Raw genomic sequence first — 9,876 nt, forward strand, 5'->3', positions numbered from 1 at the left:
TGGGCGCTGCCCACTCCGCGTCCGAGGAAGTGCGGGAGCTCGTGGGCAAGACCGGCTGTGAGTACCCACGGGGACGGCTGCGGGACAGGGGTGGGCACCGCCGGCCGGCTGTCCGGGGCGCGCCCAGCCCCCGCCGCCGGCGCGGCGTGACCTTGGGCCAGTAGCTGGTCCCCCGCGCCTCAGTCTCCTCCTCCTCCAAATGGGTCGTCGCCGGCCACTCTCCGGGCTGCGGCGCGAGCCTGGAGGCGATGCTGACTAAGTGCCTTGGCCGCTCAGCCTCGGCGCGCGCGGAGTTGGCGGGGAACCCCCGGCTGGGGTCTGCGGGCGGGGAGGGATCTGGGCCCGGCTCCCCCCCCACCCCGCCCCCGCAGCCCCGCAGCGGAGCGTCGCCCGGGCCGGGGGAGCGAGAACCTGGAACGCCCGGGGACGCCAGCGGGCGTGCGCGCCCGGCACCTGAAAGTCGTTGGGGTTCGCGATGCGCAGGGGGCGGAAAGTTTGAAGTCGGCGGGACTGGGTGAGAGCCAGGCGCTGCTGCTCGGGGGCCAGGTGACCTTAGGCGGCGGGTGGCCTCTCTGTACCCCACTGCGTTCCCCAATCTGTAAAATGGGTTCGGGCGAGCCCGCCTCTCCGGGTCGCTGGAGGTTTAAGCGAGGCAGCGCCCGCACAGCACTTTGCCGGAACCCCGCGACCTTCTCCCAGCTCTCCGGGACTCCCGGGACCCGCAGAGGCTGCGCACCCCGCAACCACGTGGGGTGGGGCGCGCGGGGAGCCTGGCCGCGGACTGACCGCAGGGAAGTGACGGCAGAAGTGTTTGTTCGCCCAAGCCCAGCCGAACGGGGGCCCAAACCCGGGGCGCAGGGTTCTGCATCCGCGGTAGGGGGGTGTGGGCTGGAGACCTCTCCAGTCGCCAGGTAAGCAAATTGGCTTTGGCTAAGGACCAGGTGTAACCTGCCAGCGCCACTTCCAGCGGCGTGACCTTGGGCTGGTCACTTCAGGTCTGAGAATCCCGGTTTCCTTCTCTCTGGAATGGGAGTTTTGCTAGTACCTGGTAGATACTTGAGAAATGGGAACTGCAGATGTTATTTCTAGAAAGGAGCTGCCTCCGGCTTTGAGTTTGGTGCACCCTGCCAGCTCCAGAGCCAAACAAGAGGGGTGGGTGAGGAGGTGGGGCTAGGTGGCCAGCCATTTATCCTTTGCTGAAAGATGATCCCTCCTGGCTCTCCAGTGGAACCATCTCTATCCAGGAGAACTGGAGAAAAATTACAGAAAGCCCTTAATGGGTTGCGTGACACACTCATGCACATACATGTATTTATCTTTGTGTGGACAAATATAGAGCTGTCGTCTCCAGCTAGAAGGAAAAATAGTTGTGCAGTAGATGTGATGCTCCATTTGTTTGAAAATGGAGGACGATAAGAATGTATATTTGAAACTGCTTGTTTGCATCAAAAGTTCTGGAAGGAGACTCAAGAAAGTAAGAATAGAAGGAGGATTTGGTGGGAGCCATGAAGGGGAGTGCGTTTTTCACTGTAAACTTTTTATTGTCATTTCGATTTGCAAGATGAGTGTGTGACTGTTCTACTTATTCAGAGTCTTATAAAGTTCAGCTCCAAGACTGACATCTTGGTTTTCCCCTGTTTTTATTTAAGTGCCCTCTCACCGCCTCCATTTCCTTGTATTTGGAAGTGGGGGTTCTCTGTAGCTGGGATTCCCCTGGGAGGGTGGGCTGGCCCGCAGCCCCTATCTCCCAAGCAGTCCCAGCAGCACTCTGGGGGATTCCATCTGGTTGGACAGGTGATGGGGCGGCAGAGCATGCTGGGAATCTCAGCAGTTTCCTGGGTCCAGCCACCCACGGGGAAGGCATATGCCTTGTTCCTGCTCTGTAGCTTTCCTGGATGTGGCTGATGTGGCTTCACTTTCTGCTCCCCAGAATTTGAATTTCACACCCCAAAGGGGGACAGGAGGAGAAGGGTTCAGGAGGAAGGGGCTTTGAGGTCAGACTAGAGGGGAAATGACAAGCAGTGCGGGTCCGCCTGCGGGGCTGCACCCATTCAGTGAGTTTGTCTCTACCAAGGGCTGGAGGCTGAGATGGCCCAGAGAGGGTGATGTTCCGAAGGGGAGACACACAGGATAAACAAAACAACCCGCGGGTGTTGAGCTCTGTTACCATAGCATGAACATTGGAGAGGCAAGGAAACACTTCTCTAGGGTCGACCAGGCCATCTCTGAGGGGCTAATAATGGAATAAAAACTCATGTGAAGGAGCCAGCTATGAGAGAGTCAGCAGAAAGTGCATTTAGGGCAGCAAAGGCCCTGTGGCAGGAAGTTGAGGGCAGTGAGTGGGAACTGTGTGAGATGAGGATACTGTCATGGTCGGGGCTCAGGGGCCTGGTTTTGAAGGCTCCTGCTAGGATGTGACTTGGGCAAGTTATTATGTTCGGTGCCTTATTGGCAGGTTCTGCACACGTGTATGTCCTGATTGCTGGGCCACTTCCACAGCTGCAGTCATTGCTCCTCTGGAGCCTCCGTGCGTGCATCTGGAGACGATGTAGGTGTAGGCATGGCTGTGAAGGGCTGGGCAGGCATGGGAAGACCAGCTCCCAGGACCTGCCCCCCCCCCCCCCAGCCATAGGAACCTGCGGGAATTATCTTTGAGAAAAGGGGGAGGAGCCCAAGTCCAGGGCTGCTGGAGACCCAACCAGCAGTGCCCAGGGCACTACTCCAGCCTCTCTGAGGACCTGGATGGTCCTCACATTGAAGAGTCAGCCTGGCCCTCCAGGGAGGGTGGGGATGTGGCCCCTTTACAGGTGAGGAAGCAGAGCTCAGGTAAAGCAGTTTGGCTGCAGCCCCACCACACAAATGTGGAGACCAGTAAGACTTCAAGCATTTCCGGCTCCTGCTACAAAGCTCATACTTTTGGTCATCTGGGGCTCAGCTTAGCTCCTGCTCCTCGACTCTGGGCTCCCTTCATCCTCCTGTGGCCCCAGGACACCTCCATGATAGTGCACACACACAGTCAGAGCTGTGCGTAGCACCAGCCAGGCACAAGCAGGTTCTCCTGATCTGGGCACGTGGGTAAGGAGAGTCCTGGAACCCTTAGTGGCTTTTCACAGCTTTTAATGACTTTCTACACCATTGGTAGTGAGGCAACCAGGCACTTGGGTGGGGGGGGGAGTGGGGAGGGGCAGGAGGCCCAGCCCCTGGAGAATCTTTGCTCTTTCTGGGCTCTCTGGCCTCTCTCCTGGTCTCTACTGCACAGTCCTCTGCCCCACATGTCCTCTGCTGCCCTGCTGTTCTCTGCTCCCTGTGCCCCTGCCCGTACCTGCTCCGCCTCCAGGCTCAGGTGCGCCCACTCAAGCACGCCCACACCACCAGGTGCCGCCGTGAGGCGCGCGTCTGAGACCACAGGTGTCAGTCAGTGATGCTAATGGCAGGAGGGCAGAAACAGCCTGATCACTCCCATTTGCACTACACTGTGCCACCTGCGTGGAGCCCCTGAGAGTGGGGAGTGTCTCGCCTTTGTATGCAGTGTGTGCTGTGTAGAACTCAAAAGGGTCCCCTGGAGGACAGCACAACCCAAGGACGACTGCCCAGGAGCACGAGTGTCCGCCACAGCAGCCCTGCCAGGACCCTGCCCTCCCACACAGCGCACCCCCTTGGCTTCAGCCACAGCCGGAGCACAGCTCGCCCACGCAGTCCCTGGGCCTGTTAGTCTTGTTGATTGATTGCAAACAGTCTTCTGAGCCAAGAAGCTGACTACCTAGATTGTTAAGGATCCTGTGAAAACCTGAGGGAGGGTTCCCGGGCTTGCCTTTCTGCCGCCCTCTGCACAGGAAGGGAGCCCTCAGCCAGTGCACTGGGGTGTGAAAGGGCCCTGCAGAGGAAGAAATTTCCTGAGAACCGTTCACCTTGAGCTGGCCTGGAGGTGGCCAGTTCCGTCCCCACCCCCGCCCCACCCACCTATCCATGACTGCCCCTGGAGCTGGAAAGGAAATCATTAAGATGAGGCTTCTGGGAAAGGTGGAGGGCCTGTTTCCCCCTTCAAAACAGCTCTTTGGGCTTGCCTATGTGGATGCCAAGAAGCTGCCAGAAGGAAGAAGAAAACAATCTCCCAGCTCTCGAGTTCAGCTCTCATCATGGAAATAGCCAGTGTTTATTAATGGGCACTTGTCCTCTGCCGAGCCCTGAGCTGAGCAGCCTGTCCAGAGCTTCCTGTGAGGCCTCCCAGGGACCCGCGGGTCCCCTGCTGTGGGTGTGGGCACTGAGGCTCCCGAGGGGCCTGGCTCGCCCGAGGCCCCAGGCTCCCGGGAGGTGGCATTGAGATGCAGGTCCGGCCTCGCTCCCAGACCTCAGCGCCGTCCTGGGCAGTGGCAGGTGGGGTGGTGCTGTAGTCCCTGGGTGCTCACCCCGGGCATGTGCCGGGGTGCTACTGTCTTCAAGTGGCCCCAGACCTTGGCCTGGGCCCGTGGCCCACTGGGCTCCAGATACCAGACACCTCCCCTGCCCTCTGTAAGCTCGAGGCCTGAGGGGCCAGCACAGGCCAGCCGGGATCCTGGCAGACGCCAAACCCCATGAAACAGGACACAGTTGTCTGCGTGGCTCCCAAGTTCTCCTAACAGGAGGCTATCAGTCATGCCTCAGGAGAGTAAAAGCGCAAGTTGGTTGTTGTTTTTAAGAAAAAGAGACACTGTGGCTCCCTGGAAGGGAAGGAGCAAATGTCCTGGAGGGTGAGCTCAGGTCACTAGTCCAAGTTCAAAGCCAGCACTTTCAGTGATCAACATTTATTTTTTCTTTGCAAATAGAAGAACTGGGGTGCAGGCGAGAGGTGTGAGGGTGAGCGGATTCACCAGAGGCAGAGTGGGGAGCAGAACAGGCAGTCGGACTGAAACACACTGCTGAGGGGTCAGTGGGTGAGACAGGAGAGGTCTGCTGTGCCCTGTGGGTCAGCTCCCTGGCTGGAGATAAAACTCGGGCCATTGCAGTGAGACTTAACCCCTAGGCCACTGGTAACCTCTTTTTCAAGTGTCCCAGGAAACTGGCTCTCCCACACTATACAGTCTGCCATGACAGAGTCTGAGAATCTGTCTGATCTGGACCCCATATCTAATTATCATATGACCTCGTTAATGGGGCCCTGCCTGCCTGTTTACTTTGTTGGACCAGTAGGATATATTCTGGGAGACAGGAAAGTTCTAGAGCTGTGGGGCATGCCTGGGAGGGCAAGCTCAGGGGTGGACAGTGTGGGGGGGCCTGTCTGGGAAGAAGAGGTGGGTCTGTGCCCACCTCCCCCAGGGGTCGGTGTCCTGGGCGGCTCACGTCTGTTTCAGAGAGAGGACGCTTGCTCGCCTTGGAAGCAGTTGGCAGTCCACACCAAGACTTCCTAGCTCCTCAGAATATTAGTAATTAGGTTCCTTTGGCATCTGTCTTTCCTCGCCTCCCTCCACCCCTAACCCCATGCCAGCAGGATGTTTTCTTGTGAGTTAATGGACCCCAGAAGGCAGCTGGAACTGAAGGCTCTGATTGGCCAGAAAGCCCAGTCGGACAAAACCCAGTGTGGTGATAAGATGCTTCTCCCCGTGCCCAGCACTGCAGTGCCTGTTATCTCAAGCTGGGGAACAGGCCTCTTTGGCTCAGACACGCCCAGCACTCTGCGAGGGCAGCAGGGCCCTCTCGCGTGTGCGGGGGGCGGGGCTGCCTGCGGGCCTTATCATTAATTCATTAAGCCAGAAGGTCAGCAGGTGGCTTCCGCCGGTGGAGCAGCCTCCCGAGCGCTGGACAAAAAGGCCCTTTGTTGTCCCTGTGGTGTCACCTTCGCGGTCAGAAGTGGGTCTTCCGCTCTGGACGCAGCTCCCGGGGCTGGCAGGTCTTGGGCAAGGGCCGGGCGGGAGGCCTCCCTGCCTGTGAGCACCGGGGCTGGGGCCAGTGGTCAGAGAAGCCCGAGGTGGGCGGGTCCTGGTAGTCCCCAGGGTCCTGGCGCCTGGACCTCGCCTGCCAGGGATGACCCCCGCTGGCCTGGAAACGCGGATGGATTCCCTTTGCCTTTCCTGGGCCATGGAGTTTGTTCAGCCGTGCGGGTCACAGGCGGGAGTTGGGACTGAGCACGGAAGCCAGCTTGTCCTGTGTGTTGCTGGGCTCCGGCGCCCACGGCCTCCTGCTCAGCTCTCTGGCCAGTGGGGGACGCCCTGGGCCACCCCGCAGGCAGGCTGGCAGGCTGTCTTTTACGCTTCAGCTTCCCACAAGCCCCTTAGCTTGTTCCCCCTGGAGGGGGCTGGAAGCTTAGCTGCTGGTGCCTGTACTTGGGGTACCCTGGACTACCTCAGCACCTCCCTCCTCCCCCTCCTGCCTGTCTTCCAGCTTCCCAGAGGGCTTCATTTGCTTCTTCCCTGGGCCACCCTGGCTGGAGCCACTCCGCCTCTCAAAATTCCACGGGTCTGTTTACTTCCCAGAGTTCACCGTTCGCTTTTGCCTGAGGCTGGCTTGGATGCCCAGGTCCTCTGGCCTCCAGTCCCTGAGGGTGGGGGTGTCTAAGCAGCTGCAAAACGGAAGCTCCTCCAGGATGGGGACGAGGGTTACTGCAGAGCAGGGCCTCCACCTCCACCCACTGGGCTGCTCTGGCAAGGCCAGGGCCCTGGGTCCAACTGGGCTCTGCTGACCCTCCGCCGGGACACCACACCCTCCCTCTCCACCTTCTGCCTCCGCCACCACCTCCTCTTCCTCTTTTTTTTCTTTTGTGGATATTTGGACAGTTCTACTTTGTCTTTTCATTTTCTGTTGTATCAAGAGGACAGCCCATTACTTCCCAGACTCCTTTTACCAACTTTCCAGATGGGTTTCTTCTCTGTCACCCTCATATTTCTTCCCCCACCCCGGCCCCGCTTTAATCTCTCCCCTTGTTTTAACCAGTGTGTGACGTGCTTGTAGTGAGTCTGTTAGTGCCACGTGGTGGGACTTGGGGTTCTTGGGTGCTCTAGGGGCTATTCCCTGGGTTTGGCGTCAGCCTAGACCTGGAGCCGCAGATAGTTCTGGAAGGATGTGAAAACCAGCTCCTCCGATGCTCTGAGAGACGCCCACTCTCCAAGTCCCTACTGATTCACTGCTGCTTTTTCCCTTCCTCATCTTTAGTCTTTTTATTAAACAGACACCTCTGACTCTCATCACATGAAGCCTGTGCAGTCTTCCCTCCAGTCGCTTCCCATTTTGGCGTGGCGAGAAATGCACGGGTTCCCCGGCAGGCCCCAGTCTTGCTGCTCGCAGCTCTGCGGCCCAACCACAGCAGAACTGGGAACTGGGAGCCACGCACGCCCCAAGGGTGTGGGCATTAAGTAAGGTAACACAGGCCAAGTGGTCGGTCTGGCTCCTGCCCGCCCCGCGGTCATCAGCGCCACTGTAAGGCGCGGGAGAGAAGCGCGTTCTGAGGGCGTGTGGGGTTTTGAGTCCTGCTCCCCACTCTGAGTCTCCAGTGTGTCTCCTTGCTCATGGGTGGAGAATGTTTCTGAAAGTCCTTTCAGTCTGACCCCAGCTTCCCGGCCAGTCCTGAGGACTGGGGGTGCTCTCTGCAGGAAAGCTCCCCAGGTGCGGTGCCCTGCCCGCGTGGGCTGGAGCCTCCCAGGAATTCCTGGGCTTTGCACTTACAGAGGGGGGCAGTTTGGGTGAAAGTGTTGCAAGGTGCTGGGCAAATGCCAGCAATTATCTTGCTGCTGCTGCTGCTGCTGTTGCTGCTGCCTTGCAGGATAGAACTGGGTTTGAGAACTTCCTGCCCGGGGCCCAGGCACCCAAGTACGACTTCAGTTAGTGATAAGCCGCAGGCGGTGACTGTGGTCTGCACTATGGGCGCCTGCCCCCCTCCCCCAGGCAGGTGAAGGAGAGGCGTGGGGTGCTGCACCCAGCAGCCCCAGGAGACTGCTACCCCCTCAACCCCCCCCCCCCTTGCAACCCCAACCCCACCCCAGCAGGTATGCAGCCCTGGGTCACTCACTGCTATGGCTTCAGCTTGGGACACCCCTCCCCCCCAACACTCTCCCCCACTAGAGCCTGTAGCGCACCCCCCCAACCCCCCTTCCCCCTCTCCCCAGTAAGCGGCAGGCACTTCAGGGCCTGCTTGACCCTCCTTGGCACCAGCACAGCTCTCAGGCTCCTCCTGCCAGGTCCAGGGTGGAGAGCCTGTGTGGTGGTTTTTAAAATTGGGGCAAATCCCCACGTGAAAGTGACCATTGGAAGCATTTCCAGGCGAGCAGCTCGGGGCGCCTGGCCCCTCCTGTCCCTCCTGTGGCTCTGGCCCAGGCAGCCCCTGGCGCCGTGGCTCTGTCTCAGGGGCCGGCCAGCCTGGGCCACCTCCGCTGAGGGCCGGAGGCCGGGCCCTGGGCACGGCTGCCTCGGGTCGCGTCTCCAGCCCCGGGCGCCTGCTCCTCTCTCCTTGGGTCCCCAGGACGAGGCCCTGTTTTGCTCCTGCAGCGGCCGCGGGCCCTTTGGGGCCTCCCACCCTTTGTCGAGGGTGCAGTGTGTGTGACTTTGATCATTTCCATGGTGCGAACAGCCTCGAGAGGGCGGTGCTATTATTATCTGTATTACTTAGGAGGGGAGGCGGCGACGTCCCAGGAGACAGTTTAGTAGGCCGGAGGCCGGGACTGAACCAGCGTCCGCCCCAGCCTGCACGCCCCCCCCCCCCCCGGGGGCTCTGGCTGGTGCTGGGTCGGGTTTGGCCAGTGGAAGCTGCATACGGAGAGCTTAGGGACCCCCTGGAAGCCACCCAGACCTTCCCAGGTCCTGCACCCTGACTGGTGCTGCCGGGGGAGGTGGGGAGGCACAGTGCCCAGGGGACCCCTGCGGACTCCTGGAGAGAGCAGCTAGCGTGTGCTTAGCATCGAGCACCCCCTCCCCGCACCCCCCCACAAACACACCTGACTGCTGCACCTGGCGGCCTCTCAGCAGGGCCCTGTACCTGCATCGTGTTCCTGCTCAGCCGCTCACGAACTCAGTGACGTCTGGGTGCCTGGGCCCATGTGTCCGGCTTCTCCACCGCCCCTCCGCTTCCCTGTTCTTGGCCAGCTTTTCACCTCTGCTGAAGAACTGGGGGGCTCGCCGCGCCTGCACCCTGGCCAGGCTTAGAGTCCTGTAGGCGTCACTCCTCACCCCACCCTGGACTGGGGGTCCAGTGCCCCTCGGGGAGCCGACGTTTCTTGCCACCTGCGTCCCAGCGGGTGAGGGGTGCGGGGCGCTGCCTTTTGGATCTGGATCTCCAGCATCCAGCGGTGCCAGAGGCGCTGGGCCATGATGCACGGGAGTGGCACCTGCCAGCAGGCACAGGGCTCCCACACCGAGAGCCAGCGCAGCGTCCAGGAGTCAGCAGAACGGCACGTGCCCTTGGCGCCCGACTGGGGCCCCTGGAAGTGCAGCCTCAGGAAGCCCTGACCACCCCATAAGGGGAGGGGTCACTGCTGATGGTCCACCGAGGGGGGCTGGACCGGCCGGGGCCTGCTCTCCCCCCCACGCCTCTCCCCTCCTCGAGCATTCTTTCTGACTCCCTGGTCCACACGGATCTCCTGCCCCATGGCCCTCTGCCGAGCCTGGCAGGGTGCAGACTGGACTCCGCAGTCCGAGGGGTGAAGCCAGGACTCGTGCCTGCACCCGGCCGCCCACCGCGCACCGCCTGTCTGTGCCGGCAGATGCGCCACTTCTTCCCGCCTCACGGGGCGGGAGTAGACGCGCGGCCGTCGCAGACTGACGTCTCACGCGTAGCTGCCTCAAGGCTCGTCTGTCTCGGAGCGAGCGCCAGGTCTTCGTTCTTTTTCACGCAGCAACAAGGCTCCACAGCACACACACGGTCGCGCCTCGCCGCGGACGGCCGTGCTCTGGGGCGCGCTGTAGCGTGGGCGCGGG

General features: G+C 60.7%; 1 protein-coding gene across 1 annotated transcript in view; it reads left to right on the plus strand.

Annotated features, from left to right (window-relative positions):
• Window positions 1-9,876, plus strand: part of TESC (tescalcin) — a 57,711-nt gene that overhangs the window by 20,498 nt on the left and 27,337 nt on the right. Inside the window, exon 6 of the mRNA XM_004690697.2 lies at window positions 1-57. Coding sequence (XP_004690754.1) covers window positions 1-57 — 57 coding nt within the window. The remainder of the gene's footprint in view (window positions 58-9,876) is intronic.

The sequence above is a fragment of the Condylura cristata genome, unplaced genomic scaffold (genome assembly GCF_000260355.1).
Source record: "Condylura cristata isolate star-nosed mole 26May11 unplaced genomic scaffold, ConCri1.0 scaffold00029, whole genome shotgun sequence".
Taxonomy (NCBI): Eukaryota; Metazoa; Chordata; class Mammalia; order Eulipotyphla; family Talpidae; genus Condylura; species Condylura cristata.